General features: G+C 42.3%; 1 protein-coding gene across 2 annotated transcripts in view; it reads right to left on the reverse strand.

Moving 5' to 3' along the window:
• Positions 1-27,360, reverse strand: part of MAP3K13 (mitogen-activated protein kinase kinase kinase 13) — a 107,525-nt gene that overhangs the window by 43,455 nt on the left and 36,710 nt on the right. For both annotated transcript variants that reach the window (XM_064277713.1, XM_023551550.2), the window contains exon 2: positions 4,322-4,944. In XM_064277713.1, the coding sequence (XP_064133783.1) occupies positions 4,322-4,796 (475 nt within the window). In that variant the 5' untranslated portion in view covers positions 4,797-4,944. The remainder of the gene's footprint in view (positions 1-4,321; positions 4,945-27,360) is intronic.

Below are 27,360 nucleotides of genomic sequence, written 5' to 3' on the forward strand. Positions count from 1 at the left end.
CGTGCATAAATTTTTGTATGAGAAACTGACCTGATTTGTAAACTTTCACTTAAATCACAATAAAAAATAAATAAATAGTGATAATCTCCTATACCAGCTACTGAGCATGCCTGTGCTATTCAGCTATCAACAGCTAGGTCCTAATTATGCATGGAAAAGTAAAGGAGATAGCACTGGTAATTCAAGATCACAGAGCGTAAAATAAAGTAATACCTCAACCATTTTTCCTTCAATCTTTTATTAGAACGGATTACTGGAAGTAAAATTGATTTATGTGAATTAGTCCTCTTTGAAGGAGAGATTTTGTTTGTCTCCAAACAGAGAAGCCCTGGTGGCGCAGTGGTTAAGTGCTTGGCTGCTAACTGAAAGGTCGGTAGTTTAAATCCACCAGCTCCTCCATGAGAGAAAGATGTGGCATTCTGCTTCCAGCCTTGGAAACCCTATGGCACAGTTCTACTCTGTCCTATAGGGTCTCTGTGAGTCGGAATCAAATCGACAGCAATGGGTTTTTGGTTTGGTCCCCTTTGTCTTCCCAATGCCCCTATCAGTATCTAGTAGGGAGCCAAGGAGCAGGAAGAGGGCAGAGAAGAGAAAGGTAACAATAAGAATGTGCAAAATGGGGGCCTAGATAACTGACAAGCAAGATAGCTAACCTCATAATCTAGGGAACTGGTTGTGCTCTCTCCAGGGTCAGTCCCAGACTTTCACTGCTTTTACATCTGTTCCATTTGTTCTCCTCTCCAGCTTTTATCTTTCCTCTGATTCATCACCATGACTACTATCTTAATTCCAACGTCCACCATGATCCCTAGGACAGAGAAAAAGCCACACGCCCACCGACTTTAAGGCAGCAGTTCTTTGTTTATTCAGACACGACTATGACAATACTTGCTTTAAGACTGGAAGTCATTTGGCAAAAAATGATTTCAACAACACGTACTACCTTACTCGGGGTTCCTTACCTAGCATACTACAGGGAAGATGAGGGCATCACTACATTTTCTAAAAATCTGGTTAATTTCCTCCTAAGTGCCAAATGTAGGCACCCAGCTGCTCTATGTGCTGTCCCTTGGTTGACTGCAACCCAGGGTTAAAGGTTGGCTCCCTGATCCCAGAGCCTACAAGGCAAATACGACACTTAGTTTTTGGCCCAAAGCAGGATATCCTGTCATCTGCTGAAGAGTCAGGCAGCTGCTGAACCCTTGTAAGAATCTGATGCTGCCCAGGTCTGTTTCTTATTTATTCCTGAAATAAGCCCTTCTGGAAGTCACATAATCAGTTGGATGGCAAATGAAATACAAGTTTGTAAAACAATAAGAAAATACAAAAGGCTCCTTTTAACAGACACACGGGATGTTTATCTGTTGTGCCTCTGTATGGGTTTGACCCTGAATTTGGATCCTGAGACCTACAAATTACCTCTCAAATAACTAAAGGGTGAGAGATTTCATCTTACAAGTGAAGATCCTAAAAGCCAAAGGTAGTTTATTATATACGCAGATATTAATAGGTTTTGTGTCTAAGCAGAGAAAAGGGATTTAAAATAAATAAATAAATTGAGCAGTTATCTCCCTCTTGGAAACCTTGGTGGTGTAGTGGTTAAGAGCTACGGCTGCTAACCAAAAGGCTGGCAGTTTGAATCCACCAAGCGCTCCTTAAAAACCCTATGGGGCAGTTCTACTCTGTCCTGTAGAGCTGCTGTGAGTCAGAATTGACTCGATGGCAATGGGTTTGGGTTTTTTTTTTTTTTGCATTTCTGTATTTCTCCTACTCATCTGTCAGTCTGCTGTACTGTAGTGGCTTGCGTGTTGCTGTGATGCTGGAAGCTATGCCACCGGTATTTCAAATACCAGCAGGGTCACCCATGGTAGACAGGTTTCAGTGGAACTTCCAGACTAAGACAGACTAGGAAGAAGGACCTGGTGATCTACTTCTAAAAAAAAAATGGTAAGTGAAAACCTTATAAACAGCAGTGAAACATCATCTGGTACAATGCTGGAAGATGAGCCCCTTGGGTTGGAAGGTGCTCAGAATACGCTATCTCTGTATTGTGAGATGACACGTGATTTTTATTTTCCTCTTTGTGCTTATCTTTATTTCCAATTTTTTTTAATAATAATATTTGTTTAACACAGGAATCACTGCCCTTTATGTAATAAGGTGTAACTCTTTAATTTCCTCAAAACCTTGAGGTCACAGAGGGGAAAAAGGGGGTGAAATAGGCAAAGCATGGGTGTACGTGTGAAGGAGAGCAAGGTGGACAGATACACACACTCTAGGGACATAGGAAGAATTCCTGTAGGGGGCAGGGGTGGATGTTATGATTGACAAGTCCTGAAAAGTATACTTGCAATTGATAGATCTACCAATAGACCCGATATACTTATGAGGAAGGGGGAATCGCAGGGAGAGGACGGTATGTTAGTTCACAGGAAAATATTTCAGAAATAGATAAATTGATTGCATGAGAAAAATGGTCAAAGGTTACTGACATCACCTGATGATTGTGCAAAAGCTGTCAATAGTCTTGACTAAACAGGATGAACAGACTTCTAAGGGAGGGTCACAGAGTCCAAAATTCACTTATATACAAAAGAGAATCTCACTTCTGGTCCATATTTTTTTTTTCCAGGATTTCTTGCTGAGTACACTTAAAAATGAAATCATTTACATAAAGACTACAAAAATATGTATTAAAAACAATGAACACTTTGAACTCAACCATTCCACTTCTAGGAATCTATCCCAAGGAGTAATCAGAGATGTATGTAGAAGTAAATTAACAGACAGGTGTTCACTGCAGTGTGGTTTATAATCACGAAAAACTGCAAACAAATTAGGGGGACTGCTTAAATAAATAATGGCATGCTCACACAATTAAACATTACACAGCCATTAAAGAGGACCCTGAAGAAGTAAATTTAATCACACGGGAAATGTTCACAATATGGAGTGAAAAAATGTTGCAAAACAGTACGATTCCATTTTTTAAAAAAGCGTACACACAACACAGAAATACTATATAGCAGAACATTGCTGGTGGTTATCCTCAAGAGACTGGGGTTATAATTATTTTAAAATTTTTTAACTTACCTGCATTTTCCAAATTTTCTACATATATTACATTTGTTATAGGAAAAAAGAAAAATCCTTTTAAAGAAACGAAGTTAAATTATAAAGAACTCTAAGGTCATACGTTCTCTTTATGTCAAAAGTGTAACACTTGAATTAGAATAAATGAATATACATGTTATACAGTGATGGGAATTAAAAACTTACTTTCTAAAAAGCTGTAGGATTAATAAAATAAAATAAAAAGCTGTGGGATCTAGAAATAATAACCTAATAAAGCACTTCTCAAGTTTGGTTAGGTAGTTTGTTCCTTCCTCAAAATGAGAGCTTTTCATGTCTTGACTGTGAGAAAATAATTCCTTTTCCTTTTGACCTAAGGCCTGTGAGCTTCAGAGGCAGTGCCACGTGGCTTCTGTCTGGCTTTGAATTAGTCTGGTGATCATAAGACTTTCTCATTACATAACTTATCAGTAAAAAAAAAAAAATTGAACATGTACCCATGTCCTAATTTATTTATAAATTATATATATCTGTACAACTATTTTAAAATATCAAGTATACCTGAAAATAGATATTTAAAATGTGAGATGAAATAAACAGGAGCTCTAATATTTTCTTCCTGTATCCCGGTGGATCGTCTTGTGTGTGTCCTACTTTGGGTACCGCTGAATTGGACAACTGCAAAAGGTGGGCTTCAACCAAAAAAGATCCACCTGATGTGACTCTGTTTCATTTCAGAAGGTCTCTGCTCTGCTCTGGTCTGCTCTGCTCTGCTCTGGTCTGCTCTGCTCTGCTCTGCTCTGTGCTCTGCTCTGCTCTGCTCTGCTCTGCTCTGCTCTGCTCTGCTCTGCTCTGCTCTGCTCTGCTCTGCTCTGCTCTGCTCTGCTCTATAGGGTCGCTATGAGTTGGAATCGACTTGATGGCAACGGGTTACAGGAAACTGAGATGGGGTATTTATCTGGCACTAGTTCTTTATGGAGCCCTGGTGGTGCAGTAGTTAAGACCTCGGCTGCTAACCAAAATGTTGGCAGTTTGAATCCACCAGCTGCTCCTTGGAAACCCTATGGGGCAGTTCTACTCTGTCCTATAGGGTCACTATGAGTGGGAATCGACTCGATGGCAAGGGGTTTGGTTTTGTTTTTGGTAGTCCTTTAGTTTACCCATGGGTCAAAGTTACCCAGTTTATGGTGGTGGTGGTGGTGGTAAGGTATCCCCAGGAAACATCTTCCAGGTCCACACTCTAGCTTACCTTGCTGCTGCAGTTTGTAGTCAGTGGAATATGCCTTCCCAATGATATTCCACACAGGCCTTAAGCATCCAAATAGTCCTTCAAGAAACCCGCCACTACTGCTGCCCGACCTGCTGAACTGAATTTTGATGTCTTCAGTCCCACTCGTGTTCTCCCCATCCATGGCGTTGCTGTTCCCCTGAGATACGGCCATCTCCGACTCATCTTGCTCCCTTAGCTGAAGGACGCTGTTCTCAAACTGGTCCCTGGAATCCTCACTGACGCTGGTCAACACCGTTGTGGCAATGGGGCTGCTCACATTCTCAATCAGCTCTGTTCGAGCCACCCCCTTTTCCTGCAGGTCCTGCAGGCGGTTGGGTGAAGGGTGGTTCCCCACAGGGGTGAGTTCATCTTGTAGTCCACTGAAGGTTTTGTTTTCACTCAAGGCTAAGTGTGGAGGGGAAGAGCAGCTCAGGTGCTCCTGAGGGTTGGCCATCGTGCCATGAGTGTGCCCAATGTCCTGAGGTGACACTCAGAGGATTATCAGAACAGAATTCAGGTGCGAGAGAGGGCTCCCAAACCTGGGGAGAACAGGAGAACATGAGGTGATCTTTCTTCAGTCATCCACACCACTGCACTGCTGTCTATAATGATAAAAACATGGAAACCATGGAAGATTGGTTAAATTGTGGTATATTGCCACATGAAAAAATACTGTGCAAAAATGAAAAATCATGTTGTAGAAGAGAATTTACTAACATGAGAAAACATTCATGACATATTAGTATAAAAACACAGTCTAGAACAATATATACAATAAAACCAAAACCAAACCCACTACCGCCAAGTCAATTTCAACTAATAGCGACCCTATAGGACAGAGTAGAACTGCACCATAGGGTTTCCAAGAAGTGGCTGGTGGGTTGGAACTACTGACCTTTTGGTTAGCCACCGAGCTCTTAACCATTGCACCTCCAGGGCTCCATATATACAATATAAACTTAAATTAATTAAAAAAGTATATGCAAAAACATATACAAGAAAAAAGACTGGAAGGATACATCCAAAGAACAAACTATAGTTAATTCTAGGTGGTTAGGTTTGAGGTGGTTAGATCTGGGAGGGGTTCAGAGCCTCAGAAACCCTATGGGGCAGGTCTACTTTGTCCTATAGGATTGCTGTGAGTCGGAATCAACTCGATGGCAATGGGTTTTGGTATACTGTACATTTTCAAGGTATTCTAAGCAGTTTGCATTAATATGTATTATTTTATAATCAGTAAAACATTGTTTTCTTTCCCACAAGGAAAATTAAATTGTTGTGATACACATGTTTTCATTAGAAACCACATCCTGTGTTGTTCTAAGTTGCTGCTTGTCTTTTCACTTTGCTTTAGTGTCTTCTTCACTGGAGCTTTGCTTCCCTTTCTAAGGTATTTGTTCAGTTATGTAGATACATGTCTTGTGTGTGTGGCAAGGCAATTTCCTGAGATGTAACATTCGCACTGACTGTATTGCACCAAATGAATGGCAACACACCTAAGCCCAAGCTCTTTAAACTTGTCTTCTGCTTCTGATCTGTCCATTAAAGCCAATTTCTCAGGACCACCTAACCTCTGCAAATAAAGACATGAGAGTGTTCTAGGTTGGCTAGATCATGTAAAATCAATCATAAATGTATTCAAGGTGTGTTTCTTCTCAGAAATTCGTTTTCTTTGCAAATGCTGCTACAAGAGTTCTTCTTTCCTTCCCTCTGTATTAAGCACCAGAAACCCTGGTGGCGCAGTGGTTAAGAGTTCGGCTGCTAACCAAAAGGTCAGCAGTTCAAATCCACCAGGTGCTTCTTGGAAACTCTACGGGGCAGTTCTACTCCATCCTATAGGGTTGCTATGAGTCAGAACTGAGTTGACGGCAACAGGTTTGTTTTTTTGTTTTGGTATTAGGCATCTAGAATGTGCTAGAAACCAGGGTATAAAGATGACCTCACTCCGCAGAGAGAGCAAAAGACATCCCAATAAAGGTCGAGAGTACAGTGCTTATAATGAGTCAAGCAGGTGCTCCTGGAGCACAGAAGAGGGAGGGACAGTTTCAGGGACAGCCTCCTGAACGGGGTATCTTTTAATCATTTGAAGGAAGTATAGGAGTCCATCAGGCAGATAGGAAGGCGGCGAGTGAAAGAAGGGGGGAGAGGGTATTACAAGCATGGGGGAAATCACGAACAAAGGCCTGGAGGGATGAAAGACTACGGAATCGATGAGAACTGGGACGTGGTCAGAATGTAGGATATGTGTGTATACACAGAAAAAGACAAGGATAGAGACACAGGCAGCAGCGACATTGTAAGGAGCTTTGTGTGCTCTGCAAAGAGGCCTGGATTTTATCCTGATGGTGATGAGGAGCCATAGTACCGTACATCAGGGGTCATAGATTTAAAAAAAAAAAGAAGACAGTCCCTGTTTTATTAGTTTCCTATCTTCATTACTGAGACCCAAGTTTTAAGCCTATTATTTTTTCATTGTTATAGCCTGTGAATAGCTTGTGTGTACGAACCAATGAAAACACCCCATCTTGAGAACTTCCGTTCATTCAGACATTTATTGAGCTCTTACTACATGCTATGCAATGTGCTCAGCATTACTGAATGATACAGAGTTCCTATCCTTTAGGAACTTACAGTCTAGAGAGAAAAATAGATACTAACAGCTACATGGTTAAAGTTATAACACAGGTACATACAAGGTGTTAATGGGAGCTGAGGAAAATAAGCAAAACCGTCGAATATGGCCAGAGATGTCATAGAGGAAGTTTCGTTAGAGTTGAGTTAGGGGTCACTAGGAAAGAGAGACTAGGGTTTCCAGACGGTATTGGGGAGATGCAGGAGATAACTCTAAGAAAAGGGGGGCAAAAGTCAGGTCAAATTAGGGTGAACCTGCACGGCAAGCTAAAGCTTTTGGATTTTAGCCTCAAGATGATAGAGGGCCACTGAGCAATTTTAAGCAAGGGAGTGATTTGGCCAGGTTTGTAATTTAAAAATCACGTTGTGTGCAGAAGCAGACGTTGGATTGAAGGTGGAAAGATACAGTTGGGAGGGAGAGTTCAAGTAAGAAATTGTGGGGGCCTGAACCGAGACAGTTGTTGTTGTTACTTGCCGTGGAGTCAATTTTCACTCATGGCGACCTCATGTGTGCAGAGTAGAACTGCTCCATAGGGTTTTCAAAGCTGTGGCCTTTTGGAAGCAGATTGTCAGGACTGTCTTCTGAGGCACCTCTGGGTGGATTCGAACCACCAACCTTTTGGCTAATGGGCAAGCACTTATCTGTTTGCACCACCCAGATATGGACTCCCAACCAAGGCAGTAACAGTGGCAATAGAGAAGGGATGAATTGAAGAGACATTATTGGTAAGATCTAGTGATTGATTAGACATGGGGATGGGTGAGGAAAAGGGAGAGGAGAGGAAGACTTCCAGAAAACTTACCTGGGACGATGGATAGATGGGCTATATCATTAACTGAGATACTGGATGGAAAGAGGAAAATTAGCTCAGTTACTGGCACGGAACATCAGGCCTACTGTGTGTATCATCGGAAACCCTGGTGGCATAGTGGTTAAGTGCTACAGCTGCTAACCAAAAGGGTGGCAGTTCAAATCCACCAGGCACTCCTTAGAAACTCTATGGGGCAGTTCTACTCTGCCCTATAGGATTGTTATGAGTTGGGATCAGCTCAACGGAAATGGGCTTGGGATTTTTTGGTGTGTGTCATGCTCTGAGCCAGGCTTTATTAATGTTATCTGATTTTAAAAAGACACTTTGTAGAGAGGGATTTGATGAGAGGTAAAGATGGGGGCTCATTCAGTTTAGAGGCAGAAGTCTCAAAACAACACAAAGGTAGACCCAGGTTAAATTTTAAAATATTAATTAAATATATGCTAGGAGCTATGCCAGGTGCCAGGCTAGGTTTTGTGGATAAATACCACTGGTGTTACCATTACTACTTTTAATGATAAGTAAGATAAAGTGCTTTACAACTTACGAAGCTCTGTTTACATATACAGTGATGTGCTGGTAAACCAGCTCTCCAGGGGGACAAAAGAAAAAAAAAAAGACAATTCAATTTGTAGTGTTTGCCAATTTCCCTGGTGTAAATACTCCTACTCTGACAGATTTCAAGCTAATAACAATTTAACAACCTGCTTGCAAAATTTCTAAATATTTGACATTGGCTCTGGCAAGTTGGGATAAACAAGCTCCAGCATACCACGACATATCTCATTTAACGCTTACTATAATCCTTGTAATAGTGTTGCTCCCATTTTACAGAGAAGTAAAAAAACAAAAAAATGAAGGTCATATTTGAGTAGAGCAGGAATCTAGCTCAAAATTCAGATTCCTAAACTCTCCTGCTTTTTAACAACACAATGGTAAACTTACCATAACTCCTCACTTCCTTAGAGTATTTTACAGGCTAAAAAGTGCTTTTATCTATAATCATTTGATCTAAACATTTGAGCCCCTAAGAAGCCAGACAGGGACAGATTACCCAATAAGCAAGGTAGGCGTGTGCTTAGGGCATCAACAAAACAGGGGCACCAGCTGTCCGAAGCAAAGACCCATATAGATGCCAAGCAGACAGGGCACAAGGAAAAGAGAGCATCACAGTGGAAGGGAACTGGCAGGGCAGTAAATGAAACTGATACCAGCTCAGTGCGTGTGAATGTGATGGCTGGAAATAAAGTTCACACGGAGTCATGAAGACGCCCATGCTCAAGGTTGTTTAAACTAGGAGGCCCTACCACTTCGACACCTTTGTTGACATATGACTCCTATGGGCCCCTCCCATATAATTGAAACTCCTTATCTTGGCAGGTCTTTTGAGAGGATACCATTTCTTTCTAACAAATAAGAGGTGGGGGTGGGCTGTTGAGTCTAACTCTTGCTATATTCACCTGCTAAAAATTTTATGATCCAGTTCATCTCACTCCACTAAAATGGTACACACCACTTGCATTTGAGCGCTGATATTATTTAAAAAAAAAAAAAAAGATATTATAGTTGCATTTAAAAAGAAGCTATACCATGGATAGCTAAGACACACACATGCGCGTGCACACACACACGTGTATATATATAACTCACATATCCTGTCTTAATGCATGTTGGTAAGCAGAGGAGGGGGCACCACAGATGACCAGTGTTTAGGGCCCTCATTTGCCTTAATCCGGCCCTGAAGCCAGAGCATGGAAGGATTATCCCTATTTTTCCCAGAAGGAAACGAAGGTCGGAGAGAGGTTAAGTAACTTGCCAAAGGTCGCAGAGCCAGGACTGGACAACAGGGTATTTTTTCTACGCCCAGAACGCTTTCCTGCATCATGTGGCCTTTCTAAGACACAGTTCCTCTCCTTTTGAAGCTTACAAGACTTCAGGAGTTCACGATTACATCTTGAGGGAATTATAGCACCCCCCACGCCCCCACAATGCACCCTCTCCTCTTACACAGCGCTGTGTGAGAAGGAAATAACAATGAGGGCAGGGTTGGTTAACACAGAGTGAACCAAAGAGGCAGGACGTGAGCTGGACCTTGAAGGGAGGACAGGCTTGAGCCTGACAGAGGAAAAGACGTCAGGGAGAAACAAGGGCATTGACAGAGACAGGACAGCAAGAACAACCAGGGCATGTATGAAAGGCTTGGTAGCCCAGAAATAATGAGAGAACTGGCTAAGGTTGGGGAGCCGTACACAACAAAGGAAGCCCCTGTCTCTGACCAAGGGCCCTGAAAGCTTGTAGAATAATGTGGATGAGTCTTCCATTTAAACATATCAGAGGGATGACTTTAGGTGGATGAGTGTAGGTACGAGGGATTTAAAATTCTAGGTCGTGGACAAATCCAAGGGCTGGGAAGGTGTGCCTGTGAACCTAAGGAAGGATAAAAAAAGCTGGAGCCCTTTGTGAAAGCAATAGCTCAGCGGTGAGTTGACCCCCACACCACCCCGTTCTCCCATCCCTGTCCCTTTGCGTCCATCTCTAAGCCCAGGCATTTCTCACCCCCTCGTCTTGCTTTCTTGCCGACTTCCTCTCCCAACCTTGAACTGTCTTTTGCCCTTGACCTCTCCGACCTCGCTCTGCCTGATCTCTTTGAAGACTGCTGACTTGGTTCCATCTGACCTGGCTACTTGGCAGTCACTTTCCATCTTCCTTTGCTGCTGGGACTCCTGGTTATCCTATCCAGCACGGGGCATACATTACGCTATTGGCTCGTATCAAACTCAAAACGAAATCAAACTCAAGGATAACGCAAATACCCAAAGGCACGTGCAAAGTTCAGCCAAGCACTATTTGCGAAATTTGTTAAAAAAAAAAAATCAAACTACAGGACTTTACATTAACACCTGGCAAAACGTTCATTTTGTCAGTTGCTGTCCTGAGTTTCTGCCTGATGACATCATGTCGGAACGAGCTCAAACACAAAAATCTCAAAACACACGTTTTCCAGTCTCTTTCCATCTCCAAAAGGTGGTTGCTGTCGCTGTGGAGTCAGCCTCTGACTCATGGTGATCCCACGCACAACGGAACAAAACGCTGCCCGGCCCTGTGCCATCTCCGTGATTGGTTCCCTACAGGACCGTTGTAATCCATAGGGTTTTCACTGGCTGATTTTTGGAAGGAGATCACCAGGCCTTTCTTCCTGGTCCATCTTAGTCTGGAGGCTCCACCGAAATCTGCTCAGCATCACAGCAACACACAAGCCTCCAGTGACAGATGGGTGATGGCTGCGTATGAGGTGCATTGGCAGTGGGACCCAGGTCTCCCACGTGGAAGGCAAGTGGTCTACCACCGAGCCATCGATGACTGACTCCAAAAGGCTAAGGGTTGGATAAACAACATGTAGTTGATCTGTTCCCAGCTGGCACGGGCAACGAGTCTTTGCAGCGAAGGGAACTTTAGTAGAGTCATCTCATTCAATTTGATATTTAAGAGATCAAGGAATAACAGGACCTTCAAGGAATACAATTCAACCCACTTGTTTTATACATGAGGAGATCGAATCCCTGAGCGATTACCAACTTGCTCAATAAAACAATAGTTAACGCAAAGCTGGGATGAGTCTCACTTTCTCATCTTACTCTTTCCACTAGTCCAGTTTTTATTCAGGCAAGGAGAAACTAAGAGCAACGGTATCATGACGACTGAAGGCAAAAACGATATAATAATTCAGAGTGTTATTGTAGATGCACCCAAGCACCCACCTAGAGTGTGACCCTGCATGAATCCACGGGGTAGTGGGAGGCTGTCCAGCGATGGGTGTGGCTATGGGAGTGGGACAAGGTGGCCGTCAAGGTGTGTGTAAAGTTGTGCAGTCAAATAGGCCTCTCTCATGCTCACCAAGAATATAAAGTCCAATTTTAGCCAACAAAGGCAGAGAGCTTGAGAGGCACAAGAACAAAGGGAGAGAAAAATCATCACCATGGCTATATTCAAATAGGATCAGAGCTGTCGCTACATTTAAGAAGCAAGTAGGAGGATGGAATACCTAGATTGTACCTGTGTTTGTATGCACGCCCACAGGCCACCCCTGCATAGTGACGATGCTGCTAAGTGGAAATGGAGGGAACGCAGCGGTCCTGCTCCCTCTGCCTCTGTCTTCTGCCTTCTCAGTTCCTCTCCCTGTCCAGATTGGCTCAGGTACCCCCATGGGAACGGGCTGTGTTTTTTTTAATTCATGAAAAATCAAAGCTGATTGTTTGTTAGAAGGGAACAGAAAGGAACTGAGGCAAGATTTGGAAAATTGAGAGTCTGATGGAAAAAGATAAGAAAGGGCAGAGGAATAAAGGGCAAAGTAAAAAGCAAAGGCGAAATGTCACCCGTGTCAGTAAGTAATGGTATGAGAAAGTGGGAGGCTGTAGGTATCAAATGCCACTGTTCCTGATCGGCCACTTCCTTTCTGACGCCACATGCTCCTGCAGCATGCCTCCCTCTGCCACTAACCGCTGTGGCTAGGTCAGCTCTCACAAGGTTTTGGGTAGACCTCCAGGCTGCAAGGTCTACCCAAAACCTCAGATGCCAGCCACCAGCTTGGGAGTCCCCATGACACATTCACTTCTGACCTGCTAGATACAAATTCGGCGGTTCCCTCTACCGCCTTGGAAATCCTGGTAGTGTAGTGGCTAAGTGCTACAGCTGCTAACCAAAGGGTCGGCAGTTCGAATCCGCCAGACGCTCCTTGGAAACTCTATGGGGCAGTTCTATGCTGTCCTATAGTGTCGCTATGAGCCGGAATCGACTTGACGGCACTAGGTTTCGTTTTTTTGTTGTTGTTGTTTTCTCTACCACCTCGGAATACTGGCTGTCAGCTCCAGGGTCCCCAGCCCCCTCACTTCTGACCTGCTGGCTCCCATCCCTCCCTTGGGTTTGATAATTCACTGGAACTACTCAAAGACATCACAGAAAGTGCTATATTTACGATTATTGTTTTATTCTAGCAAAAAGAATACAAGTGAAGAGACACATAGGCCGAGGTCTGGGAGGGTTTTCATTGAGGAGCTTCCATATCCCAAAAAGGGACGTGCTATCCTGCCACATGCACTGATGTCTATCACCAACCAGGAAGCCCTTGGAGCTTCTGTGTCCAGAGTTTTATTGGAAGTCTCATTGCATAATTAAAACTCAGGCCCCTCTTCCCGGAGGGTGGTTCATATCACAAGGTGATCAGGAGATCGCAATCACAGGGGTGGGTCTTTCGGTCTTTCTGGTTGGGCCAGCCCCCACTCAAAAATCATAACCTGTTAGGTTAGGTGCATTCTGGAGCCTGCATCAAAGACACTTAGGATTACTGGGAAATTTCAAGGTTTTAGAGGTTATCTCTCAGGAATCAAGGACAAAGGCCAAATTCTTTGGGTAATGTGATTTTGAAAGTAAGCCCCACAGAAGGTCTGTAGGTGGGTGCTGCTGCCGCTCGCCCTCCCATGAGCCCTGAATCTGCCAGGAGCACAAGGCAACGTTCCCATTTCTGCCCTTGAGGTAAACCTCACCTGCCCTGTGAATTTCTAAGGCTCAGGAAGAGAAAGTGCTTTGTGCAAAATCAGTAGGTAAAAGCTGGAGACAGCAGCAGCTGCCTGTTTACCAGGACACTGTCAATTTCTGGAAATTACATTGGCTTTGTGCCAAGACCCCAGAAAAACAAATGGAAGAGGCAGTGTGGCCAAATGGCCCTAGAATTATGTTTATTTTTAACGGATAATTTTTATAATGCTCAGATTTTGAATTGTATATCATAAACATGAGTAAATCAAAGATTGTGGAAAATGTGGTCCCTCAAATAAAATTTTCAGTGTAAGTAAAACTGAATAAAAATTTTAATTTAAGCATCATCACAATGAGATTTATTTATCATTTATCTATTTACTGATTGATTCATGGGTACTGAGCTCTTCCCAGCCTGTCTTCCTGTCCTCTCTTTCCTTGACACTATCTTGCCTATTTCTTAAAATGAACACGACATTGCCAACGGGAACTTTTAGTGATTTCTCTAAAATTCATATAGTAATCTCTAGAACCTAAGAGATTTCTTCTATTACGGTTATCATTCCCATTTTAAAACTGTGAATGGTCTACTGAAACTCCTGTTTGGAAGGACAAATAATGACCTCACATCAACCAATCCACCGACTTACCTCATTCCAGCTTTATAATATTTCATTCAACAACCATGTATTCAAAAACACTTATCTGGTGTCTACCTATATATATATATACATATATATATATTTTTTTTTTACTAGGAAAGCTTAATAATACTAGAGTATACTGGAGCTGAAGGTCGCTAGGTGGCACAAATGGTTTGCATTGGACTATTAACCTAAATGTTTATGGCTTGAATCCTCCCAGTGGTACTGCAGAAGGAATGTCTAGGGATCTGGTTCCATGAAGATTACAGCCAAGAAAACCCTATGGAGCAGTTGTACTGTGTAAAACATGGGGTTGCCGTGAGTCAGAATCGACTTGATGATAATGAGTATACCGGAAAAAAATAAAAAAGGCAATGCTCCACAGTGACAGCATGGATTACCTTCAGAACACTAGTACCTATAAATATAACCATTATTGAAGTTAAAATAACCTAGAATGTAGGTTTCAAAGTGAATAAAGATGTTTCATTTTCAAAGTTGTAGACTATAAACTTGCCAGGAAATAGAAATTTGTAAGGTTTCAAAAATAGGTCAATATACATAGAAATCGAGGCAAGTTGAGCTTGTAACAGTCCTTTGAAATTATAAATCAAAGCACAGAGGCTCAATAAACAGAGACATACCAGGTCAAAAGGGTAAAAGTGAGACAGAAAATAAGAGAGAAAACCCCCAAATGTATGTAACTTCTTTTTCATCTTTTATTTCCTTTGTCTTTAGCTTAACTGCAGCAGTTAACTTTTACATTCCAGTTTGTATTTAAATTGCCCCAGAAAGGGAGGGGCTCCATGCAGCTTTAACATTTCAGGGAACATTAACTCTATGTAGTTCTAACATTTGGAAGGAAAAAAAATCAATCCTCATTGTTTTTAACGTTTCAGCCGTGAACCAAAAGGTCAGCAGTTCGAATCCACCACCTGCTCCTTGGAAACCCTATGGGGCAGTTCCTCTCTGTCCTATAGGGTTGCTATGAGTCAGAATTGACTCGACAGCAATGAGTTTTGGTTTTGTTAAGTTAGGAGGTGATTTTACTGATTCAAGAAAATATCTCTAGGAAAATATCGTTTATGCTTTAAGCAAAAGAGCAATGAGAACACAGGAGGACCATTTCAGAATGGTGTTCCCAAGACACATTATGGAATTTTCTTCCCAGAGATCTGCATGTTTCCGCATCACGTTAGGTGCACATGAAGAAGCTCTGCCTTTCAGGGACCACCTAACTCTACCCTTGCGTCTCCCACCTTCCGGCAGACGCCCTGGCATGGCTGCTCCGTCCTCCAGGAGCTTGCCCTCACTTTGCTCCGGAAGGGCTGGCTCTATCCCCAGGGCAAAGTCTACAAAGTCTTCTGTGGTTCTAGGACTAGAGAACTCTGTACACTAGCAACTACCCACAAACTCAGAAAAATCATAAAACATAATCCTTAAGGGATAAACTTAGCATTGTAACAAATTGTGAGCTCTACATTCAGACTGTCTGGGTTCAAATACCGAATCTGTCCACAGGCAAGTTACTTATCTTTGTGTGCTTCAGTCTCCGTAACCCAAAACTGGGATAATAATGAGTACCTACCTACCTTACGAGGTTGTAATGGGACTAAATGAGGTAATACTTTCAGAGTGCTTAATACATTACCTGGCACAGAGTAAGCACTCAATGAAAGATAGCTATTTATATTTTCAATTAATAAATTTTTTATTCTAAGACAAGAGAGTACATTCCTTATTAGTAACACTATTTGTATAACTAAAGGAATAAGATCAACTGAAAACATAAAACAAAAACTTGCTGCCCTTGAGTTGATTCCGACTACTGCCCCATAGGGTTTCCAAGGAGCAGCTGGTGGATTCGAACTGCAGACCTCTTGGTTAGCAGCTGAATATAACCATGGAAAAACCAAAAACCGAACCCGTTGCCATCGAGTCAATTTTGATGCATAGCCACCCTATAGGACAGAGTAGAACTGCCCGGTAGAGTTTCCAAGGAGTGTCTGGTGGATTCGAATTGCCAACTTTTTAGTTAGCAGCCATAGCTCTTAACCACCACACCACCAGGGTTTCCAGCCTTTTTTCCATGGTTATATTCAAGGGATGGTTATTTCCATCCTTTTTAAAACAATAGCAAAGAATGGTTATTTCCATTATTTTTATAACAAAAAGGCCATTCCCAAGTGGTAAATAGAATGGCTTTGCCCAGGAACAAGCAATGGCCCAACATGCAGATTTGATATCACTATTCACTGGCTTCAGGCTCTGGGGCTATTCTGACCACTCTTGCAGGCCCTGTGCCTTGTCTAGTTTGCAAAAAACAAAATAAAATAAAATCCCACACTGACCTATTTATTACAGATAGTGAGAGGTTAATACCCCCCTAACTGGGAGACCGTATGAGTAATCTGATGTTGAGAACAAAAACATCTTTAATAATTACTTCTAAAAAATGTCACAATGTTAACATAGAACTGCCTCTGTTTACTACGACATATGTATCTTCCTTTGTAGACCAGGTATGTTTTTAAAGAAAAAATAAGCCGAATCTCATTAGAGATTCCACCACCTGTCTGTCAGTTTGTGGTGCTGTGGTGGCTTGCGTGTTGCTATGATGCTGAGAGCTATCCCACTGGTATTTCAAATACCAGCAGGGTCCTCCAGGGTAGACAGATTTCAGTGGAGCTTTCAGACTAAGACAGATTAGGAGGAAGGACCTGGTGATCTACTTCCAAAAATCAGCCAATGAAAACCCTATGGATCACAACAGAATATTGTCCGATACAGTTCTGGAAGATGAGTCCCCTAGTTTGGAAGCAACAATGGACCCAAGCATGCCTGAGGTCATGAGGATGATGCAGGACTGGGCAGGGTTATGTTGTACATGGGGTCACCATGAGTCAGAGCCGATTTGATGGCAGCTAACAACTCACAACAAACTAGAGATGAATGCATATTCCAAATGCACTAGGGAATAAACCGAAGGAAACGTTTTGTGCTGTGTACATAATCATTCTTCTGAATTTAGGTTTCCTTAAGTCTATGTGAACACTGCCTATAGGATGAACAAGCGGCAGAGGCAGGCAGTATCACAGAAGTTGTGGTAGGACCTTATCTTATTAGCCCAGGCTCTGGCAGGATACTTAAACGGGGCAAAGGAGGGGAGTGTAAAAAACAGAGGTGTGGGGGTGGAGGGTAGGAGCAACAGGGTTGGTGCTGCGCCTTACAGCTAGCAATAGCCAGGGGCTGTTAGCAGGGCAGGAGAAAGAATGATTACCCAAACCTGGAGGGCGTAGCTATGGAAGAAGATCATCCAAACAAGAGCTGTGGCCTTTGTAGAGGGATGCAACCAGAGTCCAGCAACCCGACAGGGAGAGAGCCAGGGGAATTAATATTAAACCCCAACCTCACCTCCCTTCTGCTCTCTGAGCTACTGCAGGTGCTTACCGTTGGTTGAACCTCATAAAAAATCAGAGGGCAAGGGAGCCCGGTGATGTAGCCCCTACAAGTCAACCTCCAGAGGCTCAGAACAGGGTGCTTTGAGAAGGGCAGAAAGTGATCTGATCCCAAGCACCGCACCAGTAGAGATCCTGCGGCCAAAGGTAGGTGTACTGGCCAAAGGTGGAAATGTAACCCTGGAAGAGCTGAGTCACTGCTCCTCAGACATTTACCTCTGGCTTCTGGATCTTTAGCTTCATAAGAAATCTAACTCTGGCATCAGTCAGGGGCCCTATGTTGTTGTTAGGGGCTGTTGAGTCAATTCTGACTCATAGTGACACCATGTACCACAGAACAAAACAGTGCCCGGTCCAGTGCCATTCTCACAATTGTTGCTATGCTTGAGCCCGTTGTTGCAGCCACTGTGACAATCCTCTCATTGAGGGTCTTCCTCTTTCTCGCTGCCCCTCTACTTTACCAAGCATGATGTCCTTCTCCAGGGCCTGGCACCTCCTGATAACATGTCCAAAATACATGAGCCAAAGTCTCGCCATCCTTGCTTCTGAGAAGCATTCTGGCTGTACTTCTTCCAAGACAGATTTGTTCATTGCCTAGAGTAACTGGGTATCCATTGGACTAATTTTCTCCCTGGGCTAAAGTACTCTAATGTATAAAATACAAGTTATTATATTTAGGCCATTCATGAGTTTCAATACCAGGTAGTATGTTCCAAAATTGCATTTCATCAATAAATACTAAATGATATCCATGTTGTGATTAAATACATATGGTGGAGGCAACTTGCCATACGTGTTCTGAAAAATGGGTACAATAAACTCCCTCATAGGATTTCGGTGAGGATTAGATAAGATAATGACATGAAAATGCTTTGCAAGCTATGAAGCAGGATCCTGAAGCTGGGTGTTACTATTAAAATATATATGCCAGCCACGGGGTAGATACTGGGCTGCTTAGTAAGAATGGGTTGGCTCCGCTGTCAGGGGCTACTGTTCGTAACCTTAAGCAACGAGAGGGTAGAGAAAAAATATATATATTTTTTTCTTCTTTTCTTTCTTTTTATTAACTTTTATTGAGCTTCAAGTGAACGTTTACAAATCAAGTCAGACTGTCACATATAAGTTTATATACATCTTACTCCGTACTCCCACTTGCTCTCTCCCTAATGAGTCAGCCCTTCCAGTCTCTCCTTTCATGACAATTTTGCCAGCTTCCAACTCTCTCTATCCTCCCATCCACCCTCCAGACAGGAGATGCCAACACAGTCTCAAGTGTCCACCTGATATAATTAGGTCACTCTTCATCAGCATCTCTCTCCTACCCACTGTCCAGTCCCTTTCATGTCTGATGAGTTGTCTTCGGGGATGGTTCCTGTCCTGTATCAACAGAAGGTTTGGGGACCATGACCGCTGGGATTCCTCTAGTCTCAGTCAGACCATTAAGTATGGTCTTTTTATGAGAATTTGGGGTCTGCATCCCACTGATCTCCTGCTCCATCAGGGGTTCTCTATTGTGCTCCCTGTCAGGGCAGTCATCGGTTGTGGCCGGGCACCAACTAGTTCTTCTGGTCTCAGGATGATGTAGGTCTCTGGTTCATGTGGCCCCTTCTGTCTCTAAGGGCTCTTAGTTGATGTGTGACCTTAGTGTTCTTCATTCTCCTTTGCTCCAGGTGGGTTGAGACCAATTGATGCATCTTAGATGGCTGCTTGTTAGCATTTAAGACCCCAGATGCCACGTTTCAAAGTGGGATGCAGAATGTTTTCATAATAGAATTACTTTGCCAATTGACTTAGAAGTCCCCTTAAGCCATGGTCCCCAAACCCCCCGCCCTTGCTCCGCTGACCTTTGAAGCATTCAGTTTATCCCGGAAACTTCTTTGCTTTTGGTCCAGTCCAATTGAGCTGATCTTCCATGTATTGAGTATTGTCCTTCCCTTCACCTGAAGCAGTTCTTATCTACTAATTAATCAGTAAAAAAAAAACCCTTTCCCTCCCTCCCTCCCTCCCCTCCTTGTAACCACAAAAGTATGTGTTCTTCTCAGTTTATACTATTTCTCAAGATCTTATAATAGTGGTCTTATACAATATTTGTCCTTTTGCCTCTGACTAATTTTGCTCAGCATAATGCCTTCCAGGTTCCTCCATGTTATGAAATGTTTCACAGATTCCTCACTGTTCTTTATCGATGCGTAGTATTCCATTGTGTGAATATACCACAATTTATTTACCCATTCATCCGCTGATGGACACCTTGGTTGCTTCCAGCTTTTTGCTATTGTAAACAGAGCTGCAATAAACATGGGTGTGCATATATCTGTTTGTGTGAAGGCTCTTATGAGAAAATATTTTTGAATGAAATCATATTGTGAAAGCTCTCTTTCCCCATGAAATTCACAGCCAGCATTTAGACTGTTAAGCTGGACAGTGAAATATGCTGAAGCAGAAATGTGTTAGGTGCTGTTGAGTTGTTTTCCGCTCAGAGTGACCCCGTGTGATAGGGTAGAGCTGGCCCATTAGGTTTTCTGGGCTGTTGGCACAGTGGTTAAGAGCTCAGCCAACCGAAAGTTTGGCGGTTCAAACCCACCAGCTGCACCATGGGAGAAAAATGTGGCAATCTGCTTCCATAAAGATTATAGCCTTGGAAACTCTATGGGGCAGTTCTACTCTGTCCTATAGAGTCGCTATGAGTCAGAATCGACTAGACAGCAACAGATTTGGTTTGGGTTTTAATCTTTACATGAGCAGATCGCCAGGTCTTCCTGCCGTGGAAGCACGGGTGGGTTCAAACTGCCAACCTTTTGGTTAGCATCTGAGCACTCAACCAATTGTGCCACGAGGCTTCCTATATAAGTCACTGCCAGTTTGGCATAACAGAGCTATTGAAGAGTATCAGTAACAGACTTCCAGTAATATATCTAGAATTTCTCTCAAAGCTTCGGGATGAACACACTGTTCCCAGGCAGGTCCTCTATGTACACGGTAGGTTCTTCAGGGGTCCTTCTACCATCATTGCATCTTTTTTTTTAGGTCTTCCTTAGGGTGGGTGGAATTATAGATTGTTAGAATTGGAGGGACCAGTGAGTGGGCTATGACTTCTATTTTCCAAGAGAAGTAACTCTAGCTTGTAGTTTCACCACGAGTCATACTTTGGACATACTGTCAGGAGAGATCAGTCCCTGGAGAAGGACATCATGGTTGGTAAAGTACAGCGCCAACGAAAAAGAGAAAGACCCTCAACAAGATGGATTGACACAGTGGCTGCAACAATGGGCTAAAGCCTAACAACGATTGTGGGCATGGCGCAGGATCAGGCAGTGTTTCGTTCTGTTGAGTCGGAACCGACTCGATGGCACCTAACAACAACAACAACAACAGTGCCCGAGTACCCAAGCAAAGATGTCACTTTAAGGACTACAGTGTGCCTGACCCAAGCCATAGTATCTTCAGTCACCTCCTATGCATGTGAAAGCTGGGCAATGAATAAGGAAGACTGAAGAAGTTTTGATGCTGTTGAGTTATGGTGCTGACAAAGAATACTGAATATACTATGAACTGCCAGAAGAATAAACAAGTCTGTTTTGGAAGAAGTACATCCAGAAGGTTCCTTAGAAGCACGGATGGTGAGACTTTGCCTTACATACTTTGGACTTGTTATCAGGAGGGACCAGTCCCTGGAGACGGACATCATGCTTGGTAAAGTAGAGGGTCAGCGAAAGAGAGGAAGACCCTCAACGAGATGGACTGATACAGTGGCTGCAACAATGGGCTCAAGCATAACAATGATTGTGAGGATGGCGCAGGACTGGGCAGTGTTTTATACATAGGGTTACTATGGTTTGGAACCGACTTGATGGCACCTAACAACAACAAGTACCTAAGTATTATTTATCTCCTTACCTTGTTCCTCTTCCTTTCCTTTCTATCTTGTCCTAGCACCTAGTACAGAACCTGATATAATATCCATTTCCTTTTTTGGATGAAAGAACTACGCACACACACGTATACTCTGAGAAACAACATATTCATAGCAATAGTGAACATTTACTGAGATTACATAGCACTCACTGTTCTAAACACTTTTCCTGTGTTAACTTCTCTAATCTTCACATCAACACTTTGCCCTTCGAGAAAGGTAGGATTATTATCCTTGATAAAAACTAATGGAAATAAAGGGCATCTGGATTGGCAAGAAAGAAGTCAAATTATCTCTATTTGCAGATGATTATGATCTTATACACAGAAAACCCTAAGGAATCCTCCAGAAAACCACTGAAACTAATGAAAGAGTTTGGCAGAGTCTCAGGTTACAAGATAAACATACAAAAATCACTTGGATTCCTCTACATCAACAAAAAGAACATCAAAGAGGAAATCACCAGATCAATACCATTCACAGTAGCCCCCAAGAAGATAAAAAAAAAAAAATACTTAGGAATAAATCTTACCGAAGATATAAAAGACCTATACAAAGAAAACTACAAAGCACTAGTGCAAGAAACTAAAAAGGACTTACATAAGTGGAAAAACAAACCTTGCTCATGGATAGGAAGACTTAACATAGTAAAAATGTCTATTCTACCAAAAGCCATCTATACATACAATGCACTTCCGATCCAAATTCCAACGACATTTTTTAATGTGATGGAGAAACAAATCACCAACTTCATATGGAAGGGAAAGAAGCCTTGTATAAGTAAAGCATTACTGAAAAAGAAGAAGAAAGTGGGAGGCCTCACCCTACCTGGTTTTAGAACATATTATACAGCCACGGTAGTCAAAACAGCCTGGTACTGGTACAACAACAGGCACATAGACCAATGGAACAGAATTGAGAACCCAGATATAAATCCATCCACATATGAGCAGCTGATATTTGACAAAGGCCCAGTGTCAGTTAACTGGGGAAAAGATAGTCTTTTTAACAAATGGTGCTGGCATAACTGGATATCCATTTGCAAAAAAATGAAACAGAGACCATACCTCACACCCTGCACAAAAACTAACTCCAAGTGGATCAAAGACCTAAACATAAAAACTAAAACAATAAAGACCATGGAAGAAAAAATAGGGACAACGTTAGGAGCCCTAATACAAGGCATAAACAGAATACAAAACATTACTAAAAATGACAAAGAGAAACCCGATAACTGGGAGCTCCTAAAAATCAAACACCTATGCTCATCTAAAGACTGCACCAAAAGAATAAAAAGACCACCTACAGATTGGGAAAAAATTTTCAGCTATGACATCTCCGACCAGCACCTGATCTCTAAAATCTATATGATTCTGTTAAAACTCAACCACAAAAAGACAAACAACCCAATTAAAAATTGGGCAAAGGATATGAACACGCACTTCCCTAAAGAAGATATTCAGGCAGCTAACAGATACATGAGAAAATGCTCTTGATCATTAGCCATTAGAGAAATGCAAATTAAAACTACGATGAGATTCCATCTCACTCCAACAAGGATGGCATTAATCCAAAAAACACAAAATAATAAGTGTTGGAGAGGCTGCAGAGAGATTGGAACTCTTATACACTGCTGGTGGGAATGTCAAATGGTACAACCACTTTGGGAATCTATCTGGCGTTTCCTTAAAAAGTTAGAAATAGAACTACCATACAACCCAGAAATCCCACTCCTCGGAATATACCCTAGAGAAATAAGAGCCTTTACACGAACAGATATATACACACCCATGTTTATTGCAGCTCTGTTTACAATACCAAAAAGCTGGAAGCAACCAAGGTGTCCATCAACGGATGGATGGATAAATAAATTATGGTATATTCACACAATGGAATACTACGCATCAATAAAGAACAGTGAGGAATCTGTGAAACATTTCATAACATGGAGGAACCTGGAAGGCATTATGCTGAGCAAAATTAGTCAGAGGCAAAAGGACAAATATTGTATAAGACCACTATTATAAGATCTTGAGAAATAGTATAAACTGAGAAGAACACATTCTTTTGTGGTTACGAGAGGGGGGACGGAGGGAGGGAGGGAGGGAGGGTGGGAGAGGGTTATTTACTGATTAGAGAGTAGATAAGAACTACTTTAAGAACTACTTTAGGTGAAGGGAAGGACAATACTCAATACAGGGAAGGTCAGCTCAACTGAACTGGACCAAAAGCAAAGAAGTTTCCGGGATAAACTGAATGCTTTGAAGGTCAGCGGAGCAAGGGTGGGGGTTTGGGGACTATGGCTTCAGGGGACATCTAAGTCCATTGGCAAAATAAATTCTATTAAGAAAACATTCTGCATCCCACTTTGAAGTGTGGCGTCTGGGGTCTTAAATGCTAACAAGCGGCCATCTAAGATGCATCAATTGGTCTCAACCCACCTGGATCAAAGGAGAATGAAGAACACCAAGGTCACAAGATAATTATGAGCCCAAGAGACAGTAAGGACCACATGAACTACAGACTTACATCATCCTGAGACCAGAAGAACTAGATAGTGCCCGGCTACAACTGATGACTGCCCTGACAGGGAGCACAACAGAGAACTCCTGAGGGACCAGGAGAACAGTGGGATGTAAACCCCAAATTCTCATAAAAAGACCGGACTTAATGGTCTGACTGAGACTAGAAGAATCCCAGCAGTCATGGTCCCCAAACCTTCTGTTGGCCCAGGATAGGAACCATTCCCGAAGACAACTCATCAGACATGGAAGGGACGGGACAATGGGTTGGAGAGAGATGCTGATGAAGAGTGAGCTACTTGTATCCGGTGGACACTTGAGACTGTGTTGGCGTCTCCTGTCTGGAGGGGAGATGGGAGGGTAGAGAGGGTTAGAAACTGGCAAAATGGCCACGAAAGGAGAGACTGGAAGGAGGGAGCGGGCTAACTCATTAGGGGGAGAGTAAATGGGAGTATGTAGTAAGGTGTATATAAGTTTATATGGGAGAGACTGACTTCATCTGTAAACTTTCACTTAAAGCACAATAAAAATTAAAAAAAAAAAAACTAATGGAAAAACGGGGCTCAGGGAGTTTAAATAACTCACCGACAGCTCCTAAGTGGTGAAGACAACATCTGAACACAGTTCCACTCCATCCAGTTCCAGGGCCCATGCCCAAGCCCTCAGCCACAACACTATACCGGCAACCTCACTGTGGGACTTTTATTTTACTAAAAAGGACCTAAATGGGGAAAATAGGGAACAGACTCGCATCTTACCTGGAGCTTAGGTTCTAAATTCAGGGTGAAAGGTAAAAGTTCATAGCAGCAAATAAGGATATGTGGAAAATTGTAAAATATCCCCACTTTCTGTAGGGGTTGCTCTACGCTTTGAACATCACACCTCTGTGAGTGCATTGTCCAGTACGGTAGCTTCTAGTCACAAACGGCTATTTACATTTAAATTAAATTTAAAAAAAATCCAGCTCCACAGCTGCACTAGTGACATTTCAAGTGCTCAAAAGTCACATGTGGCTAGTGGCATCCATACTGGACAGCTGGAAACAGGACAATTCCTTGTCACCCGAAGTCGTACTGGACAGCGCTGCTTTATGTGCTGCATCCGTAGTAACAGATTTGCTTGTGTGAGCAGTAATCAAGATTGTGGCTTCCCTTCACCAACAGGGATTTGGTAAGTATATAGAATTCCACTGGGGCCCTGGGGGCATAGTGATTAAGAGCTCAGCTGCTAACCAAAATGTCAGTAGTTCGAATCCACCAGCTTCCTTGGAAAACTTATGGGGCAGTTCTACTCTGTCCTATAGGATTGCTATGAGTCAGAGTCAACTGGACGGCAACGGGTTTAGTTTGGTTTGGTTTTTTAGTCTTGGAGCCCTGGTGACGCAGTGGTTAAGAGCTCAGCTGCTAACCAAAAGGTCTGCAGTTCGAATCCACCAGCTGCTCCTTGAAAACCCTGTGGGGCAGTTCTACTCTGTCCTATACAGTCACTATGAGTCAGAATTGACTTGATGGCAATGGTCCTATAGAATTCCACTACCTCTTTTAAAACAACAGATCTGCAATCAAAGTGTAGTAATACCTATGAATAAAATGCTGAAGTACAGCTCATTCTAATTATGGTTGATCCAGATCAAATTAAGGCAGAACTGTTTTTTAGGATTTTTGGAGGGACCATAGCCAGCTGTCTAAAATCACCAGAAGAAGCAAAGAAATAATTTAAGTATTTAAGAAGATTGAGAAATCAGTTATGGAGAATTTTTAAATTGAAATGTGATTACCACTACTCTCCTGTCATTCACTGACATTCCTAAACCTACGACAAGTGTAGGTGAGGAGGGGGCAGGAAATCAGGGGAGGGCTAATGGAGGGAAGGGTAAGACCAGAGGTGTCTACCAAATCACCAATACTTTTTGTCACTTCTCAGAGAAGACTGCATTATAAAAAAAATTATAGATTAAAAAAAAAACCCTGACCGTTGAGTCAATTCTGACTCACAGTGACCCTATAGGACAGGGTAGAACTGTTCCAGAGGATTTCCAAGGCTGTAAATCTTCATGGAAGCAGGCTGCCACATCTTTCTCCCGCAGAGTGGCTGGTGGGTTCGAACTGCTGACCTTTCAGTTAGCAGCCGAGTGCTTAACCATTGAGGCACCAGGGCTCCAGGACAAAAACCCCAGGGAGCAGGAAACTCTAGACTCTGGATCCAATGTCAAATTTTAATAGAGAAGTAATTAAAACCATGTTGATGAGAGGTTCTATTGCTTTAGACTTCTACAATTCTCCTTACTTCACATTGTTTTTGCTCATGGAAGCAATCCTCAGTTTTAATTTTTTAAGGTAACACTTCAATCAAGATGATACTCTGAAAAATGCATGCTAGAACATCTTGAGCTTTACCAAGAATAGAAATTTGAAATTGGCCAAGATCAATCATTTTTACCTGTCTCGTGTCGCTGTTCTGGAATGTGAATTTGACTTTGTGCTAGAGAGTAATCCATACCCATTACTGAATTATTCATTGGAGTAGTTTCCATTTCTACTCCCAGGATACAGCTGAAACGTGCAGACTACAAAAGGATCCTTGGTAAGCCCCATCTGTCCAAGATGAGGATGACAAACAGAAAAAAAATCAATAAATATTAAATAATATACAAGACACATTTCTAATGGAAAGAAAAATACAGAATAATGAGCTTTTTGTGATAGGAAATGGTATGTAGTCCCTCAAAACAGAGATTTAATATTATAGTTAAAGGGTGAAATTTAAAGACATATTTAGCTGCCTCCCAATTCGAACTTGCCTCAGGTGAGTTTTCCACGTAGGTGTTTCTAAAAAGTTGTATGTAAACCATGTTTTTTAAAAAATTAACATTTTAAAATCACCAATAGAAGTTACCCTTTGAGGTAATGCTGGGAAATCTACTTGAAAAGTGGAGAATCCTTTTGTAGTGCTAATGACTTTTAGTTTCGCCCTTGTTTTGTTAATTTGAATTTTCTTCTTCCTTAATGTCTAGTATCAACCCGTTGTCTGGTGTCAACCCATTAGGCAACCCATTTGCTGTCACCTCTCATAAAAACCAAAACCCCATTGCCATCGAGTTGATTCTGATTCACAGTGACCCTATAGGACAAAGTAGAGCTGCTCCATAGGGTTTCCAAGGAGGGCATGGTGGATTGGAACTGCCCACATTTTGGTTAGCAGCTGAGCTCTTAGCCACTACACCACCAGGGTTCCGTCACCTCTCATAAAAAAAAAAAAAAAAAAAAAAAATTTTTTTTTTTTTTTTAGCTCTCAGTAAATCTGCCTGAGTGGTTAGTATGTTTCTTATAATCTATCAAGGGCTTGGAAACCAGATAACCAAGCTTATTAGAACTGTGTGCAAAATACTAATAATTAGGTTTTGTACAAAGGCTTAAGGAGTCCCTGGGTGGTGCAAATGATAAAGTGTTTGATTTAAAACAAAACACTTTGGTGAAGGGTAAGACAGTACACAATACTTGGGAAGC

The sequence above is a fragment of the Loxodonta africana genome, chromosome 1, assembly GCF_030014295.1.
Source record: "Loxodonta africana isolate mLoxAfr1 chromosome 1, mLoxAfr1.hap2, whole genome shotgun sequence".
Classification (NCBI taxonomy): domain Eukaryota; kingdom Metazoa; phylum Chordata; class Mammalia; order Proboscidea; family Elephantidae; genus Loxodonta; species Loxodonta africana.